The 16,817-nt window shown below is 41.1% G+C and overlaps 1 protein-coding gene across 5 annotated transcripts in view; it reads right to left on the bottom strand.

The window, feature by feature from the left end:
• AFF1 (ALF transcription elongation factor 1) overlaps nt 1-16,817 on the bottom strand; it is a 147,205-nt gene that overhangs the window by 125,492 nt on the left and 4,896 nt on the right. For 3 of the 5 annotated variants that reach the window (XM_088133090.1, XM_088133094.1, XM_088133092.1), the window contains exon 2: nt 10,812-10,871. In XM_088133090.1, the coding sequence (XP_087989216.1) occupies nt 10,812-10,843 (32 nt within the window). In that variant the 5' untranslated portion in view covers nt 10,844-10,871. Of the gene's footprint in view, nt 1-3,554; nt 4,084-10,811; nt 11,173-16,817 lie in introns of those variants that run through there. The other 2 variants (XM_088133091.1, XM_088133093.1) reach the window with 2 other exon arrangements.

The following is a 16,817-nucleotide window of genomic DNA, read 5'->3' on the forward strand; positions in this document are numbered from 1 at the left end:
GGATGGCACTGCAGCTATGTCATTATCTGGGCACTACTACCATTCTGCTAATGGACTTCCTACTAATGCTGCCATGTTGCACCAAAATAACAATGCAGTGCTCTCTATCGATATTGGGCATTGCATTTGGGGAAATAGGGCCCAGTTTCCATCCTAGAATCACAGTCAGGTAAGAAAATTTGAGGATGGGGAGGAAAAGGCAAGTAACTCCAATGCCATTAGGGGTCACTAGACCTGTTGGGTCATCGTTTCAGAGATATCTCCTTACCAGATTCCTAAATGCCTTCACTGGAAAAGTTCTTTAAAATTCAGAGGGTATTTAAAGAAGTATCTGCCTTGAAAACAGCCCATGTTATTCATACTGAACTGTACAGCACAGTCAAACATCAAGAATGACCACAGGAAATGTTTTATGACATTTTGTATTATGTCATAAAATGTTTTGTAATAATTTTTATGTCATAAAATGTTTTTAAAAATTTGCCAGATTTCAATACCACAGGAGTCATGGATTTTGGATGCATTCTGTAAGTTAGCCCATTTGAGGTACCTTGGTTCAAAAATTGTTGGCCTAAGAACACACCGTTTTGCCCAGTTAAAGGTTACAAACAAACAGACATGAGAGTTTTAGTAGTATATAGATTATATCCTCCTGCTGGTAGCACTATCAGGCAAGGCCCACTTGTTCCCCCAACTGATCTTTGTCTCCCCAATTTACTTAAAATTTAGTTCTGATAACACAACTTTTCTATTTAAGTACAAGATGTCAGAAAAAGAACTAATACTTATCTTCAATCTCTCATGGCACCATCCATCCTCTAACACTACTCAATACTACACAAAAAAACAGTGGAAGAAAGTTGATGAGGTCACCAGATGAACATACCATCAACGTCTTGAGTGGCACACCACAGTTGGTATACAAGAAGAGACATTTTGGAAGTTTAGTGCAGAAACCAAAATACTGCCTACATATGCAAGGATTCCAAGATCCATGCTGGGTGGGAATTCATAAGAGCTGCAGTCCCAACCCAGGTTGAGGAGGCTGTACAGAATTATGAAAACAAACATTGGCTCTTTTCCAACAGAAGCACAAATAATTTGCTACCTATAGAGGCAAATATGAATAATTTGCTACCTAATCTATTTGCTTGGAAGGACTTACTCCCAAGTACATATACACAAAATTGCAGCCTAATAGTAAAGACTTTATACATAACTATCCAAAAGTGAGAGAACTGACAAGATGCTAAACCATAATGTTGTTCCACTGGCCTGTGGCTTAGCATGTCAACCCAGATATTAAACCAGGGTTTACAGATTAGCCTATTGTGTGAACCCAGCTCACTATGGATTATTCAATAAACCATGGTTAAGCAAATCAAGGCTTTTCAGTATGACATAAATGTGGCCCCTGAGTTTAGTGAGGCTTTCACCAAGGAAGTTCCAAACAGGAATACAATCCCTAAAGCTATTTTGACATTGTCTCTCCAGGGGTTGAAAAAAAGGCCTGTTCATAAGAGTCTATCCAACAAAGTGATCTGCAGTGGAAGTCATGCGCTAAGCAACCTGTTCCATCAAAATAAAGTTATTTTATACTGTTGTTTAACTGATTCTCAACAGTCGATTACAGGTGAGAAAAACTAGGCAGCCCAAAGTCTGAATGTACCTTTATTAAAATACATTCTTCAAATAAAAGTGTCACCACTAAGCAAGAAAGATCACAATGATGGAGTGCTTAGTGGCGTGCTTAGCTTACTCTCCTATCTGTTGTTCCTTCAAGAATCTAGTTTGGATTACATAAATGGTCTCTCCCACATAGAAAACAACTTGGCTTCTGATCCCTGCCCCTAAAATATAAGGAACTGTCTATCAACATTTGGAGATTTGACTCTTTCAACATAAGGATCAGCATTAATGTCTGCAATGGCTTGTTCTTCTTGCTTTAAACAGTTTTCAAATGCAATCACAGACTGAATAGTTAAAATCATGTGCAGGGCTCTTCCCCCCCCCCCCCACCAACCATTGTATAAATGAAATACCCAAGGCTTTTCTCCCCGCCAGAGAACATATTCTGTGGCTCCTATCTGTTTCATTCCAATAACATTACATACCAGGCGCAAAACACAAGCAGGTTCAGAATTAATCTTCTAAAGGATACCAACACAGGGAGCCCTCTCTATTCCTTGCCATCTGGTGCTGGACTCCCCAAACCTGAACTAGGCCATTATGTGCTTGAAGGCAAATGTTGAGGCTGGCACTTTTTATAAGCTTTAGAATGCTCTGGAAGATTATGGAAGGCAGCCAACAATTTGTACTTCCAATATCAAATCTTCAACTGAGGACAGATAAAAGTTGCACATCCAAAACTTTGCAACACTCGACTAGTTGAACCTCCAGTTTCTATCTCTGGTTTTATTAGCAATATTCCCTCCACATCTGGACATTCTCCCTCCCCCCACAGAAAATAAGGACACACCCAATGATTTACTAATCCCAAACTGGGGTAACTACTTTTCCCTAACATGCCCCCATCCTTTTACACGCCTTAGTTTTCAAGCAGCGAAGAAATACTGGAAATCTGTATTAGCAACTAACAGTGGGAACGTCTATATTGAATAAAATAGACTGATTAGATTTGTTGCATGAAGGAATGGGGGAGAGAGAGAGTGAGGCCCATGGCTTTGAATTATGCTCCTTTACATACGGAGAGGCAGAGAAATCCATTTTGCTGGGTGATTTCTTTCTCAAGGGTCCCTTATAAAAAGCCTCCCCCCAGGAGTAATCCAAGATAATTGAGAGAAAGCATTTCCAAGACATATACCCGAGTTCATCTTCCATCTCTTAATTTGACAGTAACCAGAGATAATTACTCAGTTTTACTCATCCCCCCTTTAAAGTCCCAAAGAGCCTTGCCAGCTCTTGCCGACTCAGCAGATTCCAAGCTCATAGAAACCGTCTAGCTACCATTTTAAGGGTTGATCCTGAAAACAACCACCGAAAACACACAAAATTCAAAGCCATACGCTGGAGTCATTGTGCTACCAGTTCAACTCCCCTTCCCCGACCCCCCCCCCCATTATAGTACCGAGGCAGTTCAGGGGAAAACACGGCGGGAAGAGTTGAACAGTCAGCTGTTAGCAAGAGAGATGAGTGTCTTTTTTAAATCCCCTCTATTACATTCAATTTAAAAGCGCGAAGGAAGCGTCTTTCTTATTTTGAGGCGGGGATGGGGGGGAAGAAACAGAAAAAGAGAGAAAAATAAACGAGGGGGCAAGTTTTCCCCTTGAGCAACTGAGGCTTGCTTTATTTTTTAAACCGAACCGCTTCGTTAACCGAATCGCAAACTTTTGAAACCCTGGGAGCACGGCCACCCCACCAGGACAGGCACGGCACGGCACGGCTCGGCACGGCACGGCACGGCACGACTCACACGACACGCAAAGGAGAAGCAACAACCCCCCGCCCCCCCCGCCCGCACAAGCCCCGTCCCCGGAATCATAGCCAGTATGATCAGGACAACGATGTCGAGCGCTTTTGTTTTGAATCCTTACCTTGACTGGGCAGCCATAGTGAAGCCTAGCAAGCCGGGCGTCTCCTGGCCATCAGCGGACTTTTGGCCCTTCCCTACCCCCCACCCCCCAGAAACTTCCCGGCCATTTGCCGACCTCCGGCCGCCCGGGAAAGACCAGGCGCGGCAGCCTCCGCTCTCGCCCCAAAGGCAGCTCCGCGAGGCCAGCCGCCCACCTTGCTAGCTCAGCCCTGCGCTAATTTTGATCGACATCCGGGCACCCGAGGGCCTCCTCCAGTCCGGCTGGACGCACTGCAAGTCACAAGGGAAGGGCCGGCAGAGGAGGGGAAGGGGAGGGCAGGGCAGGGCAGGGAGGGGGCGGCTCTGCTCCCCGCCTCTGCAGCCCCGCAGGTAAGCCCGGCCCGGGAGTCATGCCTGGGGCCAGCGATGGAGATCCCCGTGCGTAAAGCGGCGCGCCAGCACCGTGCCAAGCAGCGCGCCACTGGGGCGCCGCGCTCGCCAAGCGCGCGGCTGCTTCCCTGCGTGGGCTGGGCGCTTTCTCCAGCCCCACTCGCGAGCCCCCCGACCCCCCCCGAAGGTGGCTTGGTACAATCCGCCTCCTTAAATGGACATGTTGTGCTGTCAAGGGCCAGGGGACGGAGGATTGGCTAAGGGGAGAAGGACAAACCCGGCGGCTGGACCTATCGCAGAGGGAAAGGCGCGGGAGCGTTCCCCCAGAGACGCCCCGCCTCGGGCACGGAGGAAGGAGGAGTGCGCAGGCGAGACGACTACCCGCTGGTGCCCCGAGGGCCGGCGATGCCCGGCCGGGGCGCGCAATCCCCGGGTATCCCCGTGGCAGGACCGCGAGGGACTCTCCCGCTGGAGGAGGAGCAGGGCGCGCGCGGCGGGCAGCCGATCAAGGGCAGCTGCTGTGCCCGCGGCGCCGCTGGCAGACTGCGTTCGCACGACACCTTTGCCTTGTAGGCTTGGCACGGACCCGAATCCTTGAACTTGACTACCGAGGTGGCAAGTTGAGGGATTTATGAGAAGCCGTTGCCGCAGCTCTGCACGGCGCCCTCGTTCTGGGCGGGTTCTTCCAACAAACCGAACCACATCCTAAGCCAGCCGCCTACTTTTTAGCTGACAGGGTTGTGTGAGCTGGTCCCGCAGTTAGTTGAGGGTTCAGTGTATCACAGAAAACTGGGCAAGCACCTCATGTGAACACCACATCGCCCCCCCACCCGGCTTTCTGCCACTGAAGTCGGTGCCTAATAAAGGAGCGTGGGCAGAAAATACAAACGCGTGGACATAATGATTGGGATTATATTGGTCTTGATGGAAATGATGTCTGACTGTTTCCTACATTGAGCCATACCACAGATGGGATGCCAGGTCTGTTAAATCTACTGATTTCCCTCCAAGATGAGCCTGTAATGATTTTCAATGTGTTGCAGGCCAGTTACTGGGAGAAAGAAACCCACAGAAAAAGCACAGAAAAGACAACTACATCTGTCAGTGACCAGAAACTCCGTCTGGACTTTTTGCTGAAAACGGAAGAAGTGAACTTGTGATTTATGGGTTTGATGATTAAAAAGAAAAGAATATAGAAAGAAGGGAGCCATGATGCAACCATAGAGAGAGAGAGAATAAAATATAAATGTATCTATAACTACTGTAAAGAAGATTGGAATCCAATTCTTTACATATTTTTCCTTTCCTTTCCTTTTCCTGTCTTTTTCATTTCTTTTCTATTTACTTATCACTTTTATTTTACTTTTTTCCCTTTAAATTTATATTTTCTTTTTTATTTATTTATTAATCAAATTTATATGGCTGCCCATCTCACAAAAAGTTACTCTGGGCAGCGTGCAACAGTCCAATAAAACAATTAATATATAAGCAATTGTTACATAAAACCCTTATATAGTAATGATTAAAAACATCAAAAAAGAAAACAAGAACTAAAACAGAAAAGGGAAATAATAGGTAAAGGGATGTTGTTGTTTTTTTTAAATTTTGTATAAAACCGCCTTAATAAAAATTTAAAAAATGAATGCAAGCACAGATTTAAACTGAAGGGCAATGCAAGTCGTACGATTTTCTGCCCCTCTCAGAAACAATAACATTAGAATAGATAAAGCTAACACTGACATTTTAAATCATAGTTAATACTGATATAAAACCCTTTTTATCTCTAATGGTCTAAGTTATCTAAACATTAGTGTGCTAATAATCTCTAGACAGCACTGTATAAATACCACTACATCAAAATAATACAATGTATTATGTATACCTGATAACAATATAATAAAACAAATTAAATTAAAAAATAATATTAAAATAGATTATTCAAAATGAGAAAAAATTGGGCAACATAGTAGAAATAATATTTTTTTCAATTTGCAAATTTATTTTTGTTAAACAATTCACTTTTAGTTCTACTCACTGAAATTTAAAGTACAGAATGTATTGCTTGCAATGTATGTAGACAGCCTAGGTTCAGGGGTTTGTAGATAATACATCCCCCTTGCTTATATTACAGTTTAGAGAGGCTATTGTTTCAATGCACTGAAAATTCTCAGCAAGTCTTAAGACTTATTTTAAAAACAGGCAAAGAAAATAGAGCATTTAGTTATGCAGAAATTTTATAGATTCCTATATCCATTTCTGGAAGTAAAGGCCTTTTTAAAAAGAGATTGGTTCTGAGTTGGAAAGGAAATTAAAGGGTGTGGGTGTGTGGGTGTATTTGGTTCTCAGTTTTTTTCCAGCAAGGATTTATTTCATAGAGGAATTTTTTGCATTAAGGTAAAGGTCACTTCCTTGTGAGATGGGTGGTGTCCAAATTTGAAATATAAATATCAATAAATCAATAAATTTCCAGTATTGATTCTGTAGGGTCCAACAAATAGGATGTGCTTTGCAGGAAAAGAGGAACTGGGCAGCCTGTTGAGGAGCAGCCCTGATGGGGAACACCTCCAATTATGTGCGCATACAGCAAAGATCAAATGAAGGCTTCAGGTAGAGCTATGTGCCTACCAGCATGTTTGCTTTTATCTGGAAAAAGGAGCTGTCAGGTTAGGAGCAAGTAACACAAGGACAAGTAGATAATCAAAAGCTCTCAACAGAGTAAACAGTGCAAAGCAAAGATATAAACTAGATCAGCCTCTCCTTTTTTTTCCTCTTTCTCTCTCACACATACACACCCATTTAAAGCGCAAGAAAGAAGAAGAAGAAATTCAAGGAGTTCCAGTAAACTTTATAAACTCCACACTTACAAAGCTCTCAAATGTGACAGGCCCCTGGGTAAAATATATAAGTTGAGCTATTTGTGCATCAGAAGAAGCACACAAAAAATCTTACTTATTTGAATACAGGGCACTGTTTTTGTGTTTGATAATACTACTGTTCCCACCAACCTAAACCAGAAACTCTACCTATACTGATGTTTATATACAGATAGTCCTCGATTTACAACCACAGTAGGGACCACAAAATTCGTTAAGCAATGTGGTCCTTAAGCGAGGCATCACATGACCACACCCAATTTTACAACATTTTTTGCAGTGCTCATTAAGCAAATCATGCAGTCATTAAGTGAATCACACTGTTCCCTGTTGATTTTACTTGTCGAAAGCCAGCTGGGAAGGTCACAACTGGTGATCACATGACCCTGGGACACTGCAACCATTGTAAACACATGCCAGTTGCCAAGTGCCCAAATTCTGAACATGTGACCGGGGATGCTGTGATGGTCGTAAGTGCAAGGACTGATCTTAAGTCACTTTTTTCAGCTCTGTTGTAACTTCGAACGGTCGCTAAATGAATGGTTGTAAGTCATGGACTACCTGTAAGAACTTTGCAATTCACAGCCTTAACACAAACAGAAGCACAAACATATTGGAGAAGCATCTAATAAAGTACAGAGACAAACTTAAGCCAAGACAAGCGAAGTCTCATTAATTAAGGTGAGGGTCTTAACCACCATTTGCATCCAACAAAGGTTCCTCTACAGTGGGAGATGAAAGAGGTCAGCTGCCTACTGTGAATCCAAGTGCTTGAAACATGCAACAAGGGGCTTTTCATTTCATTTGCATGAATGAATTCTCCTATTGAGGGAGGGGTTTTTTTCCAACAAGCTGAAATACTCCAGTTCCCCGGCTAAGACTGTTTGTTCATAGCTTCAGTAACAGAGCACAGAAAATGTTTAGAGAATGCAAAGAGCATCCTACAACATCTACTATGGGTGCACTTTGCTATCCAGGTGTCAGAGTTCTCCACACTTTCATCCATCACTTCTAGAAACCTTTGGAAATTTGCTGTCATTATGGACCGTATAAATGGACAACCTTGTTGATAAATATTACACTATTTTTCAATAAGTATTACATTATACACTTGGGACTATGCTTTGTCTCAAATCAGCCATAAGACCACTTCAAGATCAATCACTATCCTATTGTCCAGCTCACAGAGGAGTTGTGATGGGAACACGGAATACCATTCTCAAGTGTGTGGGGGCTATAAGACAAGATATAAACCAACTTTTTAAAAAATCAGCTAGTCTAAAAGACAAGCTAAAGCCTAAATCTGCTCTTCATCCTACTTGCCCTACATTTCAGTACTATTTCTAAACTTTCTGACATCCAGAAGTCTTGCAGCACTTTCATACAACATAGTTTTTTGAGGATCACACTCTACATCCACCAGTGTTTACACGACAATAAGTGTGTTCTAGGACTCTTGGTCACACTTGGACCCAAGATCTCCTTGGATACAGTTTTTACCGTACCAGTGAGGTATACAGATAGTCCCCAGTTTAAGAACAAGTTCCATTCCCTAGGTCTGTCCTTAAGTCAAATTTGTATGTAAGCCAGAACAGTATTATTGTATAATACTACATAAGTAGTATTGTGTAATGAACTCAAACCATTGTGTATTTAACTTGAATCATTGTGGATTTAACTCAAATTTTGCTACAACAGGCTTCATTCTTAACTATGGGTTGTCTGTAACCTAGGTGTCCTTAATCTGGGGACCACTTGTACTCATATACTTTCCACCTTTTAGTCACATTTCCCAAAAAAATGTCTCAAAAAAGACCAACATGTGTGCAGAGATGGCTCTGATGGGCAGATATACCCAGAACAGTGTTTTCCAAGGAGGGTATTTAATGTGCCAGGATGGCTGAGCCAGACGAGGACTGGCTGCAATGTATAAGTGGGGAATTTCAGCAACCTTTTTGTAAATTGTCCTTCCTCGTCTACATTGCTGTAGAAATAGCATCATCTTGATCTATGGGACTTCATCACTCTCTTACTGTGATTCTGGGCGGCTTAATAGTTTTGTTTTACTTGTTCTACAAGTAGCACATCTTTTTGCAAGCAACTGAATGTAACATATGCAGAAGTTTATGTGTTTCTGACAGTGAGAGAGGAAGCTGCAAAGAGTGTTAAATAACTTGATTTATATGCCAGCTGAATCAAGACAAGAATCCACAGGCAGAAAACAATTTGCTCTTCAGATTCACTATAGCTGTCGGATTTGTTTTGGTGTGATATCTGATCCAGGGTAAGAAAAAAACGTATGTCTAGACAGTACAGTACTCAAAACTAGTCTCTGGAGAATGGCTTTTTTTTGTTATCGTTTTAGTTTTAAAATTTGAACATCTACTGTTGTGATCTAGAAAAATTAATGTAGAACAGCCCAAATTAGTCACTCCAAGCACCTTTTGGTCAAAAGGCAGGGTACAATTTTTAATTAGCATAAAATAATTATCAATCAATTTAAAATCATGCAAACCCACCATATTTAGCAGTATTTCTCAACCTCAGCAAGTTTAAGATATGTGGATTTCAACTCCCAGAATTCCCCAGCCATGAATTACCCCAACCCCACCTCCCCCCAATGCTGGCTGAGGAATTCAGGGAGTTGAATTCCACAGTTCTTAAAGTTGCTGAGATTGAGAAACACTGATATATAGGAAGTGATCAAGTTCTTTTGAAACAATGAAATCAACCACCACATCTACTGACATGTTTAAAAAAAAAAAAAATCCAAGATGGGAACAATTAGCTCTTAGCTCATCTCTTTGAGAGAAATTAGCCTGCTGCTTTATAAAAAGTAAAGACTCCCTCCAGTGACTAAATGTATGCATCCATGTCATTCCCTTTAACAATACAGAAGTGGTATCCCTTTGCTTTGTTCTGGGACTTTTAAAAATTCCAGTCTAGTCTACAACCTTAGAATTCCTGGTAGTCTCCCAACCAAGTAGTTCTACTTAGTTTCCACCAACAGTCAACATCAACAAAGTGCTGTTGAGCAACAGACCAGGATACTTGAATGTGGAACGTGGGGTCTTCCTGAACTTCAACTCTGAGCATCCCTTACCACTGGCCATACTACCTATAAGTGCTCACAACTGTAGTTTGGCAACATCTGGTAAGCTACAAATTTCTTCCAGATGTATTGAATCAGAATCCCATCACTGCTATGATGAAGTGAGCCAACCTAGGCTGATCTAGAAGGCTAAGCAGGGTCAGAAATCTGGGAAGTCAAAAAATATCCTGGAAGACAGCAATGGCAGACCACTTGCATACTGCTGCTAAGACAACGGCATGGACATATCATGAAGCCACCAGAAACTGAGTTCAACTTCCAGGTGACTTTTTAGTCTGACCTATCTAGAAGTAATATGTTTGGTGGCAAGCTTAGCCAGGGATTGGAGGCACCATTTTACATTGGTTTTATTTTAATTTTAAATGACCAGCCAGAACACAAAGCAAGAATGGGCAACCACTGCCCTATCTCATCGAATTGTCTCATTACAAACATTGTTACTCTTAACATCTAACAGGTCTCAGAATCATGTAATTTTGGTATGACTGTACCAACTGGGAATTCTAAACGTTGTAATCTCAAATCCCACCCGGTTTACAATAGTAACATCAATGCACCAAGTTTGCTTCAAGAGCATCCAGCAAGTCATATATCTGCAGAGGACCAACAATCTTTCTCCAAAAGCTTCAGGAAGAAATCAGAACACAAACATAAACAGATCTTCAAGAAGCTACTACCAACTGCCTCTGACAATTCCCCACCATGTCGTAAAGGAGTTCCAAATACTAACGTTAACATCAACATGTAATGTTTTGTTCATGGCATTTCTTCAGAAAAAGAAGGTACCTGAAAGAACTACTACACAGGACTGAGTAAGGACTTTTTTTTAAAAGTTAGTTTTAAAATATGCAGGGAGAAAGAAGTGAGAAGCAAGTAGAGTCCCCCTCTTAGATTAAAATCTTACCTGTTTTTGTTGCTTGTGTTTGTGGAAGTCATCTCGAGAATTCTGTGCAAATCAGCTCATCTTGAAAAGAAGAAATAATTATCAGCCATCAACTGAGGATGCACCTTTCTAAAGAAGACCATCCTATTTATACACTGCTTTTAAATTACAATGTCATTTCTCCTATCCAATTTACTATTTTCAACAGCAATGATCTGGAAGAACATAGATCAACTTACTGTACCTAAATATTGCAGAGCTTTTAAACTATTTCTCTTTCATATTTCATCCTCAAAGGTTTCTGAGGACATATTTAAGGAGGCTCCTTATAATCTGAAAGGCCGTGCCCTTTACAGTCACAGTGAAATTTAGTTTAGACCAAATAGCCTGATCCTCTTTGTGGAAGAAAGAGAGCTCCCCTCTTTGGTTAATAACGCTCATTTGGGCCAATTGCTTTATTTACTCAACAAGAATACCGTGTTTTCTTCCAAATAAATACCTGCGGGGAGGGGGCCCTACAAACACAAAAAGGAGGTAGAAATAGCAGCCAAGATCTTGCTGAAAAGCCTGGTTACCTTTGAAGATTAGTTGTGGCATCAGTGGGTGAGGGAACTGCTCATGCAAAGTGATTTAATTGTTACATCTGAGAGCTTTTCCTGGTTCTGTTACCTCTCCCTTATGCTTCCCCTCAGTCCAGTTTTGCCCTCTTTCTCTTTGCCCTTCCCTTCTTACACCATCCCCAACCTAGTTTTCTTCTTTTTTCTGTTTCTGCTGGAAGCAAAGAGGAGAATGTATGTAAGTCATACTTGTCACCATGTGTAAGCTAGTAGTATGATGCCATGAGACAAAACAATGGGTATATGCAGAGGATCAGTTGTTTCAATGGGGAAACATCATTGTACATGCAATTAAATGCACCCACATATACATGTATGTACAATGTAGGCCCTTGCCCGCTGTGCATATCTGGAATATCCCTAAGCGACAGCAGAAAGATCCTGCAAACCCCTTACCACCATATAATGGCCACTTGGATTTTTGCAGCCCTATCTAAAGTCATGTTGTTCTTAAGTACTGTCAGAAATGAAAAGAGCAGTTGTTCCCTTGGATAGTCTAAGGTTTGTTCTCATACCTGTGGCCATCCAGATTGTGGAGAATGCAGTTCAGATATGGATTTTTGCAGCTCAAATATGGTAGACTTACCTTTTTTGGGCTGTGGCTTCTGGCAAAGAAACAAACATATACACATATGCATTCGTAGGTATAACAGAAAGTGTACCACATGCACACATTTACTGGTACGACTGTGCCAGATGGGAATTCTAAAAGTTGCAATATTGGGGTGTGTTTGTGTCTGGTTTCAGGTACAGTGGGTAAACTAAGCTGTGAAAGCTAGGCACAGGGTGCACACATACATATGCATACACATGCATAAACATATACATAGAATACCATGGACAGGCAAGAAAATAAACAAATGGATTATAGAAAAAATCAATCCAGATACTCACTCGAAGCACAAATGATCAGGTTCAAATTATCACATTTTGGACACATTATGTGAATACTCAGCTCCCTTGAGAAGTCCATAATGCTAGGAAAGGTGGAAAGAACGAGAAGACAACGACAACCAATTGCAAGGTGGATCAACTCAATTACAGTGTTGATGAATGGACCACTGGAAGATCTGAGTCAACATCAACTTGATGTCTATTTCTATGTCTCACAGGTTGATTAAGAAATATCAGAAGAAATGGAAAGCAGAGGAAGGATTCAAGTAAATATTAGCAAAACAAACAGTGGGAACTTCAGACATGTTGTTTCTTCCCCAGCAGTACAAATGGACTTTTTTCCATCCTCCTGAATACACGCCACATACTGTCTCACAGTCATCTTCAGTGTTTTAAGAGTGCCAAAATGCCAGAGGCTTCCTCCACAGCACAGCATAGGAGGTTTGCTCTTTTTCAAGTGGTTTTCTAAAACCCAGCATTACTTTCCCCAGTAGCCTTTAAGTCTAGAAAGTTTACATCACTGTTGCTCAAAATACTTACTAAGTAGAAATATATTACAGTCAACTTCCTTGAGAAATCCCTATAAACTCCTTCCTTCCTTCCTTCCTTCCTTCCTTCCTTCCTTCCTTCCTTCCTTCCTTCCTTCCTTCCTTCCTTCCTTCCTTCCTTCCTTCCTTCCTTCCACAATTATGAAAAGCACGAAAAAAGTTCTGTCTGGGAGGCAGTTGGATGCTAGAATTTCTAAAAATCCAACGAAAAGGCTAGACACAGACAGGAAAAAGTTCTAGACAGGAAGAAGTAGGGTCATGTCTTTTATTGTGAAAATTACAAACCATCAGAGCTGACCCATGTACTCTAGCCAGCCAAAGAGTGGCTAAGGTAGGAATATTTTCTGGAGAAGGAGTACTAGTTGGGGAAACTTTTGTTTCAAAACTTCTATAGTAATAACAGACAGTGGACATGCAGACAAGTCTGAAGATGTTTGATCTCCATTCCTGATTCTTGCTTATTGACAGAGTACTTATGTTTACAAAATACATGGCTCCACAAAATAAACACACACAGACACAGAGTAAGCCACATATAAAGGCAAAGCCTGATTGAAAACTAGGATTTTATAGTTAAGGGTCTGGAACTAAATCTGGAACTAAGGAGACTCCTTAGGTGGCTTGTGCTATTACTCAGGGTTGTGGTTGAGAGTGCAAACTAGAGGAAGACCTGCTCCCTTGTATGACCACTGCCTTGAGCATACAGAAAAAAGGGGGCTACAAAAGTAATGTAAAAAGAATAAAGCATGAAAATATAAAGGTGCAATTTTTGCCATTTAGAGAGGGGGTGGGCAGAAAACAACCTTAAAAGCTGTATATGCCAAAAAATTAAAAATAACCATAATACCCACCCTAGTACTCCACATTTCTCTGTTTCACCAACCTTAGCCTTTCTCACACTGGCGAAAACACTAAATCTTGTGCATTCTGGCCCTTGGCCATTCTAAAGCAATGACGTTAATATAAAAAGGATGACCTCTTGAACACCAAAGTTGTCCATCTGGATACAGAATCAAATGAGAATATGCTCATGAAGAATACTTAATCCAATCTCTCCCCACTAGCTAGTTTTCCTGAAGCCTTGAATACAACTCTCATCCTCACTGGTCAGCAGAGCCATTATGTTGTTTGCTGGGAATAATGGGAATTGTGATTCAGCTCATCTGGAAGGCAAAGGATTGAGGAAGGCTAGTTTCATTTCTGGATACAAGCTAAAACCAATTTCATTTAAATTTACACTTTATTCAATGGTAACAGAATTCAGCAAATATTACTTATTCCTAATGGCCTTATTCACACAACACACCTACAGGTAGATAAGCCCTTGGAATGGGATTCAGTAAGTTGTTTTAGCACCTTAACTTAGGTAACTGATCCAATCAATCTACCAGAGGTTAGTTTTAGCCCCAAACAGCTAAAGTGACTCTTCCCAGATACTCATGACATCTGAACAGCTTCTTGAGGATTAGTCCTTCAGGACACTGACCAATTCCTAGAAAATTCTGGCAAAAACAGGGCTTTTCTGGACACCCAGTCTCTGGGCCATTTTAGTCTCCAACCCCATGGTGAAGAACCTGCAGAAAGGAGATAGGTAAGGTTCATGACTTAGCCCCCCCCCCTTTTTTTTTGTGCAGGCAGGGGTGGGTGGGAAATGAGAAGCAATACATTTCTAGCTGTCTTTACAATGGCTAACAGGGGCACATTTAAAAAGTATGAAAAACTGACCAGGTTATCCTAGATTATATGCTCTTGGTAGACAAAGGTAAGTCAATTAACTGAGGTAGACAATGACCAGGTCAACTGTGTCATGTAAACATAGATAATGTGTTGGAAGATGAAGGCTATAAAACAACCAGATTATGGTAGAACTCACCCTCTGCACTTTGGATACTTAGCAAAATTGTTCAGGGGATGAAGAAAGCCAGATGCCTTGCTTTAGAAGTTCAGGGTTGAAATATGGAAATATTTCTTGAACCCATCTTCAAAAGGGCTGTCAAAAGAACTTGGGATCTGTGCATGAATACAATCTCAGGGCACTGACTTCATACTGTACTTTCCCCAAGTGCATAGCTCAGCGGTAGAAAACAGTCTTAACATGCAGGAATGTTCTATGTTCCTGGCATCTCTAAAGACTCACGTACCAAGGAATATGGAAGGGAGAGCTGCTGCTGGAGATCATGGAGATGACCACTCTTTAGCTTTCCCCCAACCAGAGTTACCAGGTGTGCTAGAAGTGCATTCCCGTGGAAATTTGGGGAACTGCATTCAATTGATCAGAAAAATATCACTTTAAAGAAGATGGGCAAATCCGAAACCTGCTTTCCAAGTCCAGAAATTAGAAAACACAAACTAGTGAATTAAAAATGCTGAATTGGACATACCCAAACATTGCTGAATCCTAGAAGAAAAGACAATGTATAATTTATGCAGTACTTTTAATTAAGAAAGAGTATTGTGATCTTGGAGTTGGAGTGATGTTCACTTTAACCACAGAGGCGTGCAAGATTTCACTTTCTGTCTGGACAATGCTGCCAACCAGCTACATGTGTCCTTATTTCTTGTGGGTTGCAAACCGGCTTAGTTTCACAGGATGCTAACATGTACTAGCAGGCAGGAGACTGTTTTATCAAGCTGCAATGCAAATCAAATGACAACATCACTGTATCAGCTTACTTACGGGTTGTCAGGCTCAGAAATTGATGCTGAGTAAAATCACGCCCAGCACGGCTGGCATGCTGAGATGGAGTCTGCAGCTCCAGTTTTTGGAACAAGAAAAGCAGGAAAAACAAAAACTGGGAAAATGTAGGAGTGTTTCTCAGGCCATAAAGATCCTTGAAAAATCTTATTCCATATTTTTCTTCCCACTGGTGTTAACTTTGTGTTTGGAAGGAAAACATTTAGACTTCTGCAGTTTTCACTTGAAATGTAGTCTAGAGCAGGGTTCCTCAACCTTGGCAACTTTAAGACGGGTGGACTTCAACTCCCAGAATTCCCCAGCCAGCCTTGCTGGCTGGGGAATTCTGGGAGTTGAAGTCCACCAATCCCAAAGTTGCCAAGGTTGAGGAACACTGGTCAAGAGCAAGTTCTGAACAAAAGCAGCAATGTTGAATCTATTTTCAGGTGAACATACACTGGGCTATGCTGAGAACATGCAACTTAACTAAGGCCACTGCTTTGGGAACTTGTTAGGGCACTTCAAAAGTTCCAACTCAACTAATCTGGCAGGAGAAACTATAACAATTATACACAATCAGTATTTATATGAACTACATTGAATGATTGGTGTTTAATGCATTAAATTATATTGAACATCATTCTGGCCTTTCTCCACCCATTTATTTTATCTTGCCCCCACTCACTTTTTGATGTGAAGCCCTCAAACCTGTTACTCAGACAAATCTAATGTGATTTTGGCCAGAAAAAAAACTCCTGTAAATTCATTTTGACAGTTTATATTTTCATTGCCTTTTCAAATATACAGTGTTAAAACACAAAGGAAAGCAAATATTTAAAAGAAATAAAAGTACCGAAAGGGTGAAATTTAAACATTTTGAGCAATGTTGCTAGGGTGGGATATAAATAATCAAAAGCTTGCCCATCTTTATTAATTAAGGAGAGTTGAATTGCATAATTACTTTCCACTTAACTTCCAATGTATTCATTAAATGTACGCACTGATCTTTTTAATGCTTTTAATTTCTCAGTTTCACAATCTTTAGATTTGTAGTTATAATTAATTCATGTATTAAATTTATACAGCCGCCCAATTCACAAAAGTGATTCTGGGCTACTACAGTTTGAAGTAACATGAATATAGCATAACATAAAAATAAACCTTCAGAACATAAAAACAGCAGGATAAAGGAATACCAGAAATAACAATAACAGAAGCAACTGAAGCCAACCAACACATATCTCATTCAAAGGTCTTACACTCTACACATGCTCATCCCATTGTCTGGCTCAGT

The sequence above is a fragment of the Python bivittatus genome, unplaced genomic scaffold (genome assembly GCF_059951505.1).
Source record: "Python bivittatus isolate LINGU-HERP-01145 unplaced genomic scaffold, Pbiv_v1 ctg000070_np1212, whole genome shotgun sequence".
NCBI classification, from domain to species: Eukaryota; Metazoa; Chordata; class Lepidosauria; order Squamata; family Pythonidae; genus Python; species Python bivittatus.